Below are 13,959 nucleotides of genomic sequence, written 5' to 3' on the forward strand. Positions count from 1 at the left end.
ATGGGAAGAGGTAGGAGAGGCGGGAGCAGTATGGAGGGATGGGAAGAGGTAGGAGAGGCGGGATCAGTATGGAGGGATGGGAAGAGGTAGGAGAGGCAGGAGCAGTATAGAGGGATGGGAAGAGGTAGGAGAGGGAAGAGCAGTATGATGGGATGGGAAGAGGTAGGAGAGACAGGAGCGGTATGGAGGGATGGGAAGAGGTAGGAGAGACAGGAGCAGTATGGAGGGATGGGAAGAGGTAGAAGAGGCGGGATCAGTATGGAGGGATGGGAAGAGGTGGGAGAGGCAGGAGCGGTATGGAGGGATGGGAAGAGGTAGGAGAGGCGGGATCAGTATGGAGGGATGGGAAGAGGTAGGAGAGGCAGGAGCAGTATGGAGGGATGGGAAGAGGTAGGAGAGGCGGGAGCAGTATGGAGGGATGGGAAGAGGTAGGAGAGGGAGGAGCAGTATGGAGGGATGGCAAGAGGTAGGAGAGGCGGGAGCAGTATGGAGGGATGGGAAGAGGTAGGAGAGAGAGGAGCAGTATGGAGGGATGGGAAGAGGTAGGAGAGGCGGGAGCAGTATGGAGGGATGGCAAGAGGTAGGAGAGGGAGGAGCAGTATGGAAGGATGGGAAGAGGTAGGAGAGGCGGGATCAGTATGGAGGGATGGGAAGAGGTAGGAGAGACAGGAGCGGTATGGAGGGATGGGAAGAGGTAGGAGAGGCAGGAGCAGTATGGTGGGATGGGAAGAGGTAGGAGAGGCGGGAGCAGTATGGAGGGATGGGAAGAGGTAGGAGAGACAGGATCGGTATGGAGGGATGGGAAGAGGTAGGAGAGAGAGGAGCAGTATGGAGGGATGGGAAGAGGTAGGAGAGAGAGCAGCAGTATGGAGGGATGGGAAGACGTATGAGAGGCGGGAGCAGTATGGAGGGATGGGAAGAGGTAGGAGAGAAAGGAGCAGTATGGAGGAATGGGAAGGGGTAGGAGAGGCAGGAGCAGTATGGAAGGATGGGAAGAGGTAGGAGAGGGAAGAGCAGTATGGAGGGATGGGAAGAGGTAGGAGAGAGAGGAGCAGTATGGAGGGATGGGAAGAGGTAGGAGAGGGAAGAGCAGTATGGAGGGATGGGAAGATGTAGGAGAGAGAGGAGCAGTATGGAGGAATGGGAAGAGGTATGAGAGGCAGGAGCAGTAGAGAGGGATGGGAAGAGGTAGGAGAGGCAGGAGCGGTATGGAGGGATGGGAAGAGGTAGGAGAGGCAGGAGCAGTATGGAGGTTTGGGAAGAGGGAGGAGCAGTATGGAGGGATGGGAAGAGGTAGGAGAGGGAGGAGCAGTATGGAGAGATGGGAAGAGGTAGGAGAGGCAGGAGCAGTATGGAGGGATGGGAAGAGGTAGGAGAGAGGAGCAGTATGGAGGGATGGGAAGAGGTAGGAGAGAGGAGCAGTATGGAGGTATGGGAAGAGGTAGGAGAGGCAGGAGCAGTATGGAGGGATGGGAAGAGGTAGGAGAGGCAGGAGCAGTATGGAGGAATGGGAAGAGGTAGGAGAGGCAGGAGCAGTATGGAGGGATGGGAAGAAGTAGGAGAGGCAGGAGCAGTATGGAGGGATGGGAAGAGGTAGGAGAGAGGAGCAGTATGGAGGGATGGGAAGAGGTAGGAGAGGGAGGAGCAGTATGGAGGGATGGGAAGAGGTAGGAGAGGGAAGAGCAGTATGGAGAGATGGGAAGAGGTAGGAGAGGCAGGAGCAGTATGGAGGGATGGGAAGAGGTAGGAGAGAGGAGCAGTATGGAGGGATGGGAAGAGGTAGGAGAGAGGAGCAGTATGGAGGGATGGGAAGAGGTAGGAGAGGCAGGAGCAGTATGGAGGGATGGGAAGAGGTAGGAGAGAGGAGCAGTATGGAGGGATGGGAAGAGGTAGGAGAGAGGAGCGGTATGGAAGGATGGGAAGAGGTAGGAGAGGCAGGAGCAGTATGGAGGGATGGGAAGAGGTAGGCGAGGCGGGAGCAGTATGGAGGGATGGGAAGAGGTAGGAGAGGCGGGAGCAGTATGGAGGGATGGGAAGAGGTAGGAGAGGGAGGAGCAGTATGGAGGGATGGGAAGAGGTAGGAGAGGTAGTTGCAGTATGGAGGGATGGGAAGAGGTAGGAGAGGGAGGAGCAGTATGGAGGGATGGGAAGAGGTAGGAGAGGCGGGAGCAGTATGGACGGATGGGAAGAGGTAGGAGAGGCGGGAGCAGTATGGAGGGATGGGAAGAGGTAGGAGAGGCGGGAGCAGTATGGACGGATGGGAAGAGGTAGGAGAGGCGGGAGCAGTATGGAGGGATGGGAAGAGGTAGGAGAGGGAGGAGCAGTATGGAAGCATGGGAAGAGGTAGGAGAGGTGGGAGCAGTATGGAGGGATGGGAAGAGGTAGGAGAGGGAGGAGCAGTATGGAGGGATGGGAAGAGGTAAGAGAGGGAGGAGCAGTATGGAGGGATGGGAAGAGGTAGGAGAGGCGGGAGCAGTATGGAGGGATGGGAAGAGGTAGGAGAGGCGGGAGCAGTATGGAGGGATGGGAAGAGGTAGGAGAGGCGGGAAGAAGGAAGGAAGGTCTGGAGGTGACTGGAGGAGGAGTAGGAAGGAAGTACAGGAGGTGACTGGAGGAGGAGAAGGAAGGAAGGGCAGGAGGTGACTGGAGGGGGAGAAGGAAGGAAGGGCAGGAGGTGACTGGAGTGGGAGAAGGAAACAAGGGCAGGAGGTGACTGGAGGGGGAGAAGGAAGGAAGGGCAGGAGGTGACTGGAGGGGGAGAAGGAAGGAAGGGCAGGAGGTGACTGGAGGAGGAGAAGGAAGGAAGGGCAGGAGGTGACTGGAGTGGGAGAAGGAAGGAAGGGCAGGAGGTGACTGGAGGGGGAGAAGGAAGGAAGGGCAGGAGGTGACTGGAGGGGGAGAAGGAAGGAAGGGCAGGAGGTGACTGGAGGGGGAGAATGAAGGAAGGGCAGGAGGTGACTGGAGGGGGAGAAGGAAGGAAGGGCAGGAGGTGACTGGAGGGGGAGAGGTGGGAGAAGGGTGGGGAGAGGTGGGAGAAGGGCGGGGAGAGGTGGGAGATGGGCGGGGAGAGGTGGGAGAAGGGTGGGGAGAGGTGGTAGAAGGGTGAGGAGAGGTGGGGGAAGCGCGGGGAGCGGTGGAAGGGCGGGAAGCGGTGGGAGAAGGGCGGGGAGCGGTGGAAGGGCGGGAAGCGGTGGGGAGAGGTGGAAGAAGGGCGGGGAGAGGTGGGAGAAGGGTGGGGAAGGGTAGCGGAAGGATGAGGAGCAGAGTTTTTGCTGGAAGTATTAAGGTACATGTAGGAGAAGGGCAGGAAAGGGGGAGGAAGGAATATGGAGAGTTAGGAGAAGGGTAGATAGCGGTAGGAGAAGGGCAGGGAGAGGTAGGGTAAGGTCGGGAAAAGGTGAGGGAAGGGAGCGGAGAGATAAGGGAAGGACGTGGAGTGGTAGAGAAAGTTCCGGTAGAGGTAGGAGAAGAGTAGAGAGTGGTAGGGGAAGGGAGTGGTGAGGTAGGGGAGGGGTGGGGAAAGGTAGGAGAAGGGAGGAAAGTGGTATGGGAGGGGAAGGGAAAGGCAGGGAGTGGTAAAGGAAGGGTGGAGTATGGTAGGTGTAAGTCAGAAGGAGGTAGGCGAAGGGCAGGGAGAGGTATGGGACAGGCAGGCAGCAATAGGATTAAGGTAGAGGTAGGTAGGTGAAGGGCAGTGAGATGCAGAGAAGGGCAGGGAGAGGTAGCAGAAAGGCAGGGAGATGTAGGGGAAGGGTGAGATGTGGTAGGAGAAGGGCGGGGAGCGGTAGGTGTAAGGCGGGGAGCGGTAGGTGTAAGGCGGAGGGAGGTAGGAGAAGGGCGAGGAGCGGTAGGTGTAATGCGGAGGGCGGTAGGAGAAGGGCGGGGAGCGGTAGGTGTAAGGCGGAGGGAGGTAGGAGAAGGGCGGGGAGCGGTAGGTGTAAGGCGGAGGGAGGTAGGAGAAGGGCGGGGAGCGGTAGGTGTAAGGCGGAGGGAGGTAGGAGAAGGGCGGGGAGCGGTAGGTGTAAGGCGGAGTGAGGTAGGTGTAAGGCGGGGAGCGGTAGGTGTAAGGCGGAGGGAGGTAGGAGAAGGGCAGGGAGCGGTAGGTGTAATGCGGAGGGCGGTAGGAGAAGGGCGGGGAGCGGTAGGTGTAAGGCGGAGTGAGGTAGGTGTAAGGCGGGGAGCGGTAGGTGTAAGGCGGAGGGCGGTAGGAGAAGGGCATGGAGCGGTAGGTGTAAGGCGGAGGGAGGTAGGAGAAGGGCGGGGAGCGGTAGGTGTAAGGCGGAGGGAGGTAGGAGAAGGGCGGGGAGCGGTAGGTGTAAGGCGGAGGGAGGTAGGAGAAGGGCGGGGAGCGGTAGGTGTAAGGCGGAGGGAGGTAGGAGAAGGGCGAGGAGCGGTAGGTGTAATGCGGAGGGCGGTAGGAGAAGGGCGGGGAGCGGTAGGTGTAAGGCGGAGTGAGGTAGGTGTAAGGCGGGGAGCGGTAGGTGTAAGGCGGAGGGCGGTAGGAGAAGGGCATGGAGCGGTAGGTGTAAGGCGGAGGGAGGTAGGAGAAGGGCGGGGAGCGGTAGGTGTAAGGCGGAGGGAGGTAGGAGAAGGGCGGGGAGCGGTAGGTGTAAGGCGGAGGGAGGTAGGAGAAGGGCGGGGAGCGGTAGGTGTAAGGCGGAGGGAGGTAGGAGAAGGGCGGGGAGCGGTAGGTGTAAGGCGGAGGGCGGTAGGAGAAGGGCGGGGAGCGGTAGGTGTAAGGCGGAGGGAGGTAGGAGAAGGGCGGGGAGCGGTAGGTGTAAGGCGGAGGGAGGTAGGAGAAGGGCGGGGAGCGGTAGGTGTAAGGCGGAGGGAGGTAGGAGAAGGGCAAGGAGCGGTAGGTGTAAGGCGGAGGGAGGTAGGAGAAGGGCGGGGAGCGGTAGGTGTAAGGCGGAGGGCGGTAGGAGAAGGGCGGGGAGCGGTAGGTGTAAGGCGGAGGGCGGTAGGAGAAGGGCTGGGAGCGGTAGGTGTAAGGCGGAGGGCGGTAGGAGAAGGGCGGGAGCGGTAGGTGTAAGGCGGAGGGAGGTAGGAGAAGGGCGGGGAGCGGTAGGTGTAAGGCGGAGGGCGGTAGGAGAAGGGCGGAGAGCGGTAGGTGTAAGGCGGAGGGCGGTAGGAGAAGGGCGGGGAGCGGTAGGTGTAAGGCGGAGGGCGGTAGGAGAAGGGCGGGGAGCGGTAGGTGTAAGGCGGAGGGAGGTAGGAGAAGGGCGGGGAGCGGTAGGTGTAAGGCGGAGGGAGGTAGGAGAAGGGCGGGGAGCGGTAGGTGTAAGGCGGAGGGAGGGAGGAGAAGGGCGGGGAGCGGTAGATGTAAGGCGGAGGGAGGTAGGAGAAGGGCGGGGAGCGGTAGGTGTAAGGCGGAGGGAGGTAGGAGAAGGGCGTGGAGCGGTAGGTGTAAGGCGGAGGGCGGTAGGAGAAGGGCGGGGAGCGGTAGGTGTAAGGCGGAGGGCGGTAGGAGAAGGGCGGGGAGCGGTAGGTGTAAGGCGGAGGGAGGTAGGAGAAGGGCGGGGAGCGGTAGGTGTAAGGCGGAGGGAGGTAGGAGAAGGGCGGGGAGCGGTAGGTGTAAGGCGGAGGGAGGTAGGAGAAGGGCGGGGAGCGGTAGGTGTAAGGCGGAGGGAGGTAGGAGAAGGGCGGGGAGCGGTAGGTGTAAGGCGGAGGGAGGTAGGAGAAGGGCGTGGAGCGGTAGGTGTAAGGCGGAGGGCGGTAGGAGAAGGGCATGGAGCGGTAGCTGTAAGGCGGAGGGAGGTAGGAGAAGGGCGGGGAGCGGTAGCTGTAAGGCGGAGGGAGGTAGGAGAAGGGCGGGGAGCGGTAGGGAAAAGGCAGGGATGGGTGAGGAAAGGGTGTGGAGAGGCAAGGGAAGGGCGGGGAGAAGTAGGGGTAGAGCGGGGTGTGGTAGGAGAGGGGCGGGGAGTGTAAAAGTGCTGGGAGAGGAAGGGGAGGGCCATGGAGAGGTAGGAGTGGGCAGGGAGATGTAAACGGGCGGGGAGAGGTAGGGGAGGGCCATGGAGAGGTAGGAGTGGGCAGGGAGATGTAAACGGGCGGGGAGAGGTAGGGGAGGGCCATGGAGAGGTAGGAGGGGGTGGGAGAGGTAGGAGTGGGCGGGGAGATATAAATGGGCGGGGAGAGGTAGGGGAGGGCCATGGAGAGGTAGGAGGGGGTGGGAGAGGTAGGAGTGGGCGGGGAGATATAAAAGGGCGGGGAGAGGTAGGGGAGGGCCATGGAGAGGTAGGAGGGGGTGGGAGAGGTAGGAGTGGGCGGGGAGATATAAAAGGGCAGGGAGAGGTAGGGGAGGGCCATGGAGAGGTAGGGGAGGAGCCATAAAAGCTGGTATTTGGGGATTTCGTGAACGGAGAAGGAATGTGGAATGGTTCGATTCGTTGTCAGGTTTTCCAGAGATCAATTCTCTGTTGTCACCAGAACAGGTGTCCCCATTGACAGTGACAACCAGAATCATGGATGGACCATCACCTTCTGTCCAGCTGACTGTTGTCACCAGAATATACAGATGGGGGTGTACTTGGATTGGCTCAGAGCATAATAAAACCTGACAGAGATTCCCGCCCTCCATTCAGATCCATTCTCCATGGGTGGGTGATCACTTCCTGACACACAGGCCTCCTCTCCCTGTGTAGGGTGGAATCTCCCGGACTGACAGATCTCCGATTGGTTGTCTAATGGTCTTGTGTGTTGTATTTTATAGATCTGCCAATCAGAACTCTTCTTCCTCATCCATTGGAGGACACAGGAATTCAGTCGGGTTATACTGCTTCCTACAGGAGGACGCAGCTATTGTTAGGCAGCCCAGGATAGCCCCTCCTACTCCCAGCATGCCTCTGTTTTATTGATGTCTTTTCTTTGGAATGTCACCTTCAATCACTGGGACTCCAGAGCTGAGTGTACTGGTAAGCGGTGGCTGTGGGGCCCTTTCCGGGTGCGGGGCCCCAGTGCTTGCTCTGTGAGTGAGGCCGTTTGGGCTGAAGCACTGTAAGCCGCACTTCTTTGGTGCCTTTGATATTTCTCGCTGCCGCTGGTTCTCACCGTGGAAAAGGTTCATTGGAGGACTGAGCGCTGATGTCATCCATGGGGTGGAGGTCATACGTGTGCTTTGCTTACATTCAGTGTAAAGGGACCTTCACTGCCTGCTGCTCCTGCCTCACAATGTGGAGCTCCAATCTCTGGTCCATTACCCACCTACAGTGACCTGGCTACTCCTCATCATCACCAGAGTAGCTGGGGCCCCGAAACCTCTGTGTTCCCACCAGTGACTACCCTCGGGGTGGTCCACATCTGTGCAGTATGTTTTCGGTGCATTTTATGTGTGTTACCATGGAACTCCATACAACATGCGTCTTTATGAAAGCACATCAAGGATGCAGCAGGCAGGAATGTAGGGCAGAGGTGTGATGGGGGCCTGAAGGGTGGGATCCCGTCTACAGAAGACACCCCGTCCCCCATAAACTGCGTTAGCAGCCCTGGGAGCATCATATGACACCCAATGGCAGGCTCTCAAGGGTTGGTATGATGACAGATAAGAAGCTCTTCCTTCTGGAAGAAGAGGGCTCAGAAGAGATTCTCATTGGCCATCAGGGTCATGTGAGCAGGCGCCTCCCTCCAATATGATTACTGGCTCCGGGGCTTCTAGCGCAGCGTACGGAGTGTCTTCTGTAGAAGTATAACCAGAAAACTGCACCAGTAGAAGGCATGTTCACCATTAATGGTGCTTCCGACCGGCAGCTGGAATCCCTTCCTAAATCCCAGTTTGAACTGGTTGGCTCCGCCCTTCTCACGTATTGGCAGGAACCTTAAAGCCAAACTCTCTGTTTATTTTCACTTTAAATAGTTCTTTTTGGGCCAAGCAATGAAAACAAGGCTTGCTCTGATTGGCTGAGAGGGAGAGGTGACAACTGATCAGAGGAAGCCTTGGATTCCTTTCACTTTCATCTGTCAGATCCTGGTAGATTGGGTCTCTCTATCACCCAGGGTAGATCCATGTCCTTCATCAGTCTGATGTTCATACAGATGTGCAGGCTACGCTGCTGAGATGCTGATACCTCAACCACAGAGCATAGAACTCGCTTGCCTTCCATGTCTTCTCTCCAGCCCAATACTGTGATTGGGGATATCCCAGGAGACCAACGTGTACTCTGCTAAATCCCACCATCTCTCCTCCACCCACTTCTGCAGTAGGTTCCCTCAGAGCCCTACTTCCGCGGATACCTCAACCATAAACATGTAACTCGTTTGACCTTTGATGTCTTCCTTTCAGCCCAATACTGTAATTGGGGATGTCCCAGGAAGCCAACGTGTACTCTAAATCCCACCATCTCTCCTCCACCTACATCTGCAGTAGGTTCCCTCAGAGCCCGACTTCCACGGATACCTCATCCATAGAGCATGGAACTCACTTGACCTTTAAAGTCTTCCTTTCAGTCCCGTACTGTAATTGGGGATGTCACATGAAGCCAACGTGTACTCTAAATCCCACCATCTCTCCTCCACCTACTTCTGCAGTAGGTTCCCTCAGAGCACAACTTCCACTGATACCTCATCTATAGAGAATGGAACTCGCTTGGCCTTCCATGTCTTCTTTTCAGCACAATACTGTGATTGGGGATGTCCCAGGAGACCAAAATGTACTCTAAATCCCACCGTCTCTCCTCCACTCACTTCTGCAGTAGGTTCCCTCAGAGCCCGACTTCCACGGATACCTCATCCATAGAGCATGGAACTCACTTGACCTTTGATGTCTTCCTTTTCAGTCCCGTACTGTAATTGGGGATGTCACAGGAAGCCAACGTGTACTCTAAATCCCACCATCTCTCCTCCACCCACTTCTGCAGTAGGTTCCCTCAGAGCCCGACTTGCACTGATACCTCATCCATAGAGCATGGAACTCACTTGACCTTCTATGTCTTCTTTTCAGCCCAATACTGTGATTGGGGATGTCCCAGGAGACCAACGTGTACTCTAAATCCCACCATCTCTCTTCCACCCACTTCTGCAGCAGGTTCCCTCAGAGCCTGACTTGCACTGATACCTCATCCATAGAGAATGGAACTCACTTGACCTTCTATGTCTTCTTTTCAGCCCAATACTGTGATTGGGGATGTCCCAGGAGACTAACGTGTACTCTAAATCCCACCATCTCTCTTCCACCCCCTTCTGCAGTAGGTTCCCTCAGAGCCTGACTTGCACTAATACCTCATCCATAGAGCATGGAACTCACTTGACCTATGATGTCTTCCTTTTCGGTCCCATACTGTAATTGGGGATGTCACAGAAATCCAACGTGTACTCTGCTAATTCCCACCATCTCTCTTCCACCCACTTCTGCAGTAGGTTCCCTCAGAGCCTGACTTGCACTAATACCTCATCCATAGAGCATGGAACTCACTTGACCTTTGATGTCTTCCTTTTCGGTCCCATACTGTAATTGGGGATGTCACAGGAATCCAACGTGTACTCTGCTAATTCCCACCATCTCTCTTCCACCCACTTCTGCAGTAGGTTCCCTCAGAGCCTGACTCCCACTGGCCCAGTAAGCTTGAAGTTGGAGGTCACCCAGCTCCTCTGAAAAGCCTTCTGCATGAAGGTACACCATCACGTCTACAAAGGAGAAAGGAAGGGGGTTTCTCCAGCCCATGTGTTAACTCTTTCTAGAGCTTTGCCCTACCCAGGCCCCTACTTCTTTCCTCAGGAAACCCTGTGTCTTTGGGACATGGAAACCCCCTTTATGGTGCTTGGTAGCTCAGTGCCCTTCACTGCAGAGGGACTTTCTGGCTTTGTAAGAGGTTGACAGGATAAGCTCCGACTGTATCCTACCTGGATAAGAACCCAGGATCCCCAATGTTGCCTGGGCTCACTTGCTGCTTCTGAGAACATCGTCCCCCATGCTTTGTCTAGTGTTCTTTCTTGGTATCCCCATTGTGGGATCCTCAAACGGCCTCCTTTTGAAGAGTTGCCTTTATGGATTCTTCTAGGCAGTGCCTTCCAGGCCTAACAACTTCACCATGTTCCAGCGTTGGTAGCTATCTGTCTCTGGCGGGTGAACCAGTTCAGCTTGAGTCGTGAACACCTGGTGTACCCTAGATTCCTTGTCTCCTAACAGGAAGTTCACCTCTTCCTCATGGGAGTGCAGTGCATTGGGGACCCCCCCACCTCTGCTAGGCCCCACACTCTTCTTATTTGGCCCCCCTTTCTGTTTTCACAGGCTTATGTTCAGAGCAGACTTTCCGGCCTGTTGCTATGGTCCTGGTAGTCCCTGGCCTGATCCTTTAGACCACTGGAATAGAATGCTCCTCCATATCCAGGGAATGTCATTTGATGGAGAGCCTCCATGCTTGGGTCCAACATCTGGTTTCCTGTTTCAGACTCCGTTGGACACCATCTAGGTGTTGCCATGTCTTTGTTTTTTAGGTGAAGTGGGAGTCGTCCCTGCAGTAGGGGAGGTAACCTAGTCCCTGTGCTGGGAGCCTTAAATTTACTCACTTTCACCCCTAAGGACAATGTCTTGGATCTGGCTCTTCTCAGCCAGTAACCTCTGCATTGAGAAGAGAGGTTTGCCTACCTAGATGCACCTCTGTGTCAGGTCTGGATCTCCTTGAATTGCCAGCAGGTGGGAAATCTTGGTTTCCTGCTGAAGGTTACCCTCTGCCAGGAAGAGAGTATGTGCTGAAGGCTTCCTAGCACCTTTCCACCTGGGAATAGGGTTAGAGGTAAAAGGCCTTCAGCCTACCCATGTAAACTGGCTTGTCTTTCTCACCTGGACCAGTTTAGGTCTTGGTTCCCTCCTGGGACCTGTCCCTTCAGCAGTTGTCCCCAGTTTTCTGTTAGCCATATCAGGCTCTCTTCTTCCCTACATGGGAATTTTGTTGTTGTTCCACCTGTTTTGGTTGGTCAGTTTCCCTCTGGTTCAGGTTCAGAATTCCCTTCCATGTAAAGTAGTTCCTTTCAGGTCTTGAGTATCAGGTTTGTTCTCGGTGCCCTTTCCTCTGTCTGGTAGAGGGCTCAACCTCATCTAGTGTCATATTCCGGTGTTGATCTATCAATCGGCTCCTGGGCTGCAGACAGTCCCCAGTTTTTTTTAGTTGATCCTGCCCCCGGTTGTTGCTGTGCTGCCCACCCCTCACCTGGACTGCTTTTGGACATCTTGACTTAATCTGAATTCCTGTGTCCCTCAGAAATTGAAACTAAGATTTGTGTATTTACTGTAAAATCCTTTTTTGCAGTTTATTGGGGGCCATATCCTTTTGTGGTTCTTTTCATGTTCTCGGTACCACGTGTTACAAAGTCAGGTATGCTTGGGGAGGGGGGGGGGGGGTATACCAGGGCTGGCCTGTTTCTGTTTGCCAGTATCCAGTCCTTCTGTAGGCACCAGTATAACCCGATTGTATCTACATTCCTTTGTCCCTCAAAGGACAAGAAAGAAAAGGATTTTCCGGTAAGTAGGCAAATCCTATTTTCACGGCCCATTCTTGGTCAGCCACGTGACTCTTCCAATATGGTGGCCATTCTTCTGGCATCCTGTAGATCCTGTGCTATGATTTGATGGCTTCTTTCTATCCTCAGGTGCCTTTCACCCCATGAATGGTACAGAAGATGAGAACACCTTGTACATCCAGCAGTGCGGGGTCTTATTAGACTGTCAGGATGATGACGACGATGATGACGATGATGATGATGATGATGAAGACATCTCCCAGTCCGCTCCAGGCGAGGAGAGCGAGGAAAGCTTTTTAGAAACTGACAAAAAAGACAGTCCTCCCTGCAGTGCTTCCTCTATAGGCCGCCCGAGCGGGAAGGGGGCCAGCAAGCTCTCCAATATCATTGCCCATCTGCAGAGCCTGGCCAGTGAGCGGGAGTCCTCCCGCAGAGAGACTGTAGCAGAGGAAGACGAGGCCTGGCCTCAGATGGGGGAGAGCTCTTACGCCTTCTCTAGTGACGGCATTCCATATGAAGGGAACAGTCTGGCCTCACCTCAGGGCCGCCCGCACTCCACAGACCAGCGGCTCAAGGCTTTTAAGGCCATTAAGATCTTGCAGGAGACAGACTCCAAGGACAAAAAGTACATTTGTGTGGAGTGCGGGAAGACCAGCCGCTACAAGTCGGCCTATTTGCGGCACAAGCGAACTCACACAGGCGAAAAGCCTTTTAGTTGTACGGATTGCGGCAAGTGCTTCCGGCGCAGCTCGCAGTTGGTGACGCATCAGCGAACTCATACAGGAGAGCGGCCGTACACGTGTCTGCGGTGTGGGAAAAGCTTCAGCTGTAATTCCACCCTGGTGACCCACCAGCGGACCCACACGGGGGAAAAACCTTACATCTGCATGGAATGTGGCAAGGGGTTTATCCACAGCTCCGACTACAACCGTCATCATCGTGTCCACCGCGGAGAGAAACGCTACACCTGCAAGGAGTGCGGCAAGAGCTTCAGCCAGAGTTCCTACCTGGTCATCCACCAACGCATTCATACCGGTGAGAAACCATTCATCTGCAACGAATGCGGTAAAAGCTTCAGCCGCAACTCGTCACTGGTGACCCACCAGAGAGTTCACACCGGAGAGCGCCCGTACACCTGTGCCGAATGTGGGAAGAGCTTCCGCCAAAGTTCCCACCTCCTCATCCACCAGAGGACCCACACGCCGGACAGCCACCTGGCGCTCCGTGCTATGATGTGAGCGCTGTGCACGTCACTTCCAAAGATACTCAGTAGGACATTTCCAGATGGCTCCAGCCGAGGTCTCCAACTTGGTGCTAATGGAGAAGCGTAGGAGCCCCCATCATGTAGCGTCCTCATCCTTGTAGTGTGCTGATATCATCTGGCCATATTGCAGAACATTTGTGTCCCCCCCCCCTTCCCCCACTGTCTATTTATACACGATGGCTAGCTGTGAAGACTTAGTCCATCCGCTGTCTCTGTTAGAGAGTCAGGAGTGCTATAGTAGGTAGCTTCATCCTGATTGCATGCCTCTCTCTCCAATCACGAGTCGCTGCATCCTCTGTATCCTGTCTAATATGTCTCTCTTTCCTTAAACTTTGTTAAAGGAGACTGTGCCGCCTTGTGTCTCTGTGGAGTCATTGTGTGCTGAGCCTACATGACACAGGTTCGACTGCTGGGGTAATACAAGCTGTACATATGGCTAGGAGGGGTCATGAGAGGACAGACCGGCAGTACAGAACATGAGATTGCTGAGAGTTGGGTGTATGTTCTCCATAGGAAGAGTCATGAGAGGACAGACCGGCAGTACAGAACATGAGATTGCTGAGAGTTGGGTGTATGTTCTCCATAGGAAGAGTCATGAGAGGACAGACCGGCAGTACAGAACATGAGATTGCTGAGAGTTGGGTGTATGTTCTCCATAGGAGGAGTCGTGAGAGGACAGACCGGCAGTACAGAACATGAGATTGCTGAGAGTTGGGTGTATGTTCTCCATAGGAGGAGTCATGAGAGGACAGACCGGCAGTACAGAACATGAGTTTGCCGAGAGTTGGGTGTATGTTCTCCATAGGAGGAGTCATGAGAGGACAGACCGGCAGTACAGAACATGAGTTTGCCGAGAGTTGGGTGTATGTTCTCCATAGGAGGAGTCATGAGAGGACAGACCGGCAGTACAGAACATGAGTTTGCCGAGAGTTGGGTGTATGTTCTCCATAGGAGGAGTCATGAGAGGACAGACCGGCAGTACAGGAACATGAGTTTGCCAACAGTTGGGTGTATGTTCTTCATCCATAGGAAGAGTCGTGAGAGGACAGACCGGCAGTACAGAACATGAGTTTGCCGAGAGTTGGGTGTATGTTCTCCATAGGAGGAGTCATGAGAGGACAGACCGGCAGTACAGAACATGAGCTTGCCAAGAGTTGGGTGTATGTTCTCCATAGGAGGAGTCATGAGAGGACAGACCGGCAGTACAGAACATGAGCTTGCTGAGAGTTGGGTGTATGTTCTCC

General features: G+C 55.3%; 1 protein-coding gene across 1 annotated transcript; it reads left to right on the forward strand.

The window, feature by feature from the left end:
* Positions 1-11,428: 11,428 nt before the first annotated feature.
* On the forward strand, positions 11,429-13,060 carry LOC149433020 (uncharacterized). Its single transcript, XM_089664749.1, has 2 exons — positions 11,429-11,452; positions 11,581-13,060. Exon 2 carries the CDS (start codon positions 11,595-11,597, stop codon positions 12,687-12,689), a length of 1,095 nt encoding a protein of 364 aa, XP_089520875.1. The 5' UTR covers positions 11,429-11,452; positions 11,581-11,594; the 3' UTR covers positions 12,690-13,060.
* Positions 13,061-13,959: the final 899 nt, after the last annotated feature.

Source organism: Staurois parvus, unplaced genomic scaffold (assembly GCF_062004578.1).
Source record: "Staurois parvus isolate SC_StPar_1 unplaced genomic scaffold, SC_StPar_1.0 ptg002020l, whole genome shotgun sequence".
Classification (NCBI taxonomy): Eukaryota; Metazoa; Chordata; class Amphibia; order Anura; family Ranidae; genus Staurois; species Staurois parvus.

Coding starts and splice junctions, on each gene's coding strand:
- LOC149433020 (XM_089664749.1), top strand. CDS start 11,595: ATGAATGGTACAGAAGATGAGAACACCTTGTACATCCAGCAGTGCGGG.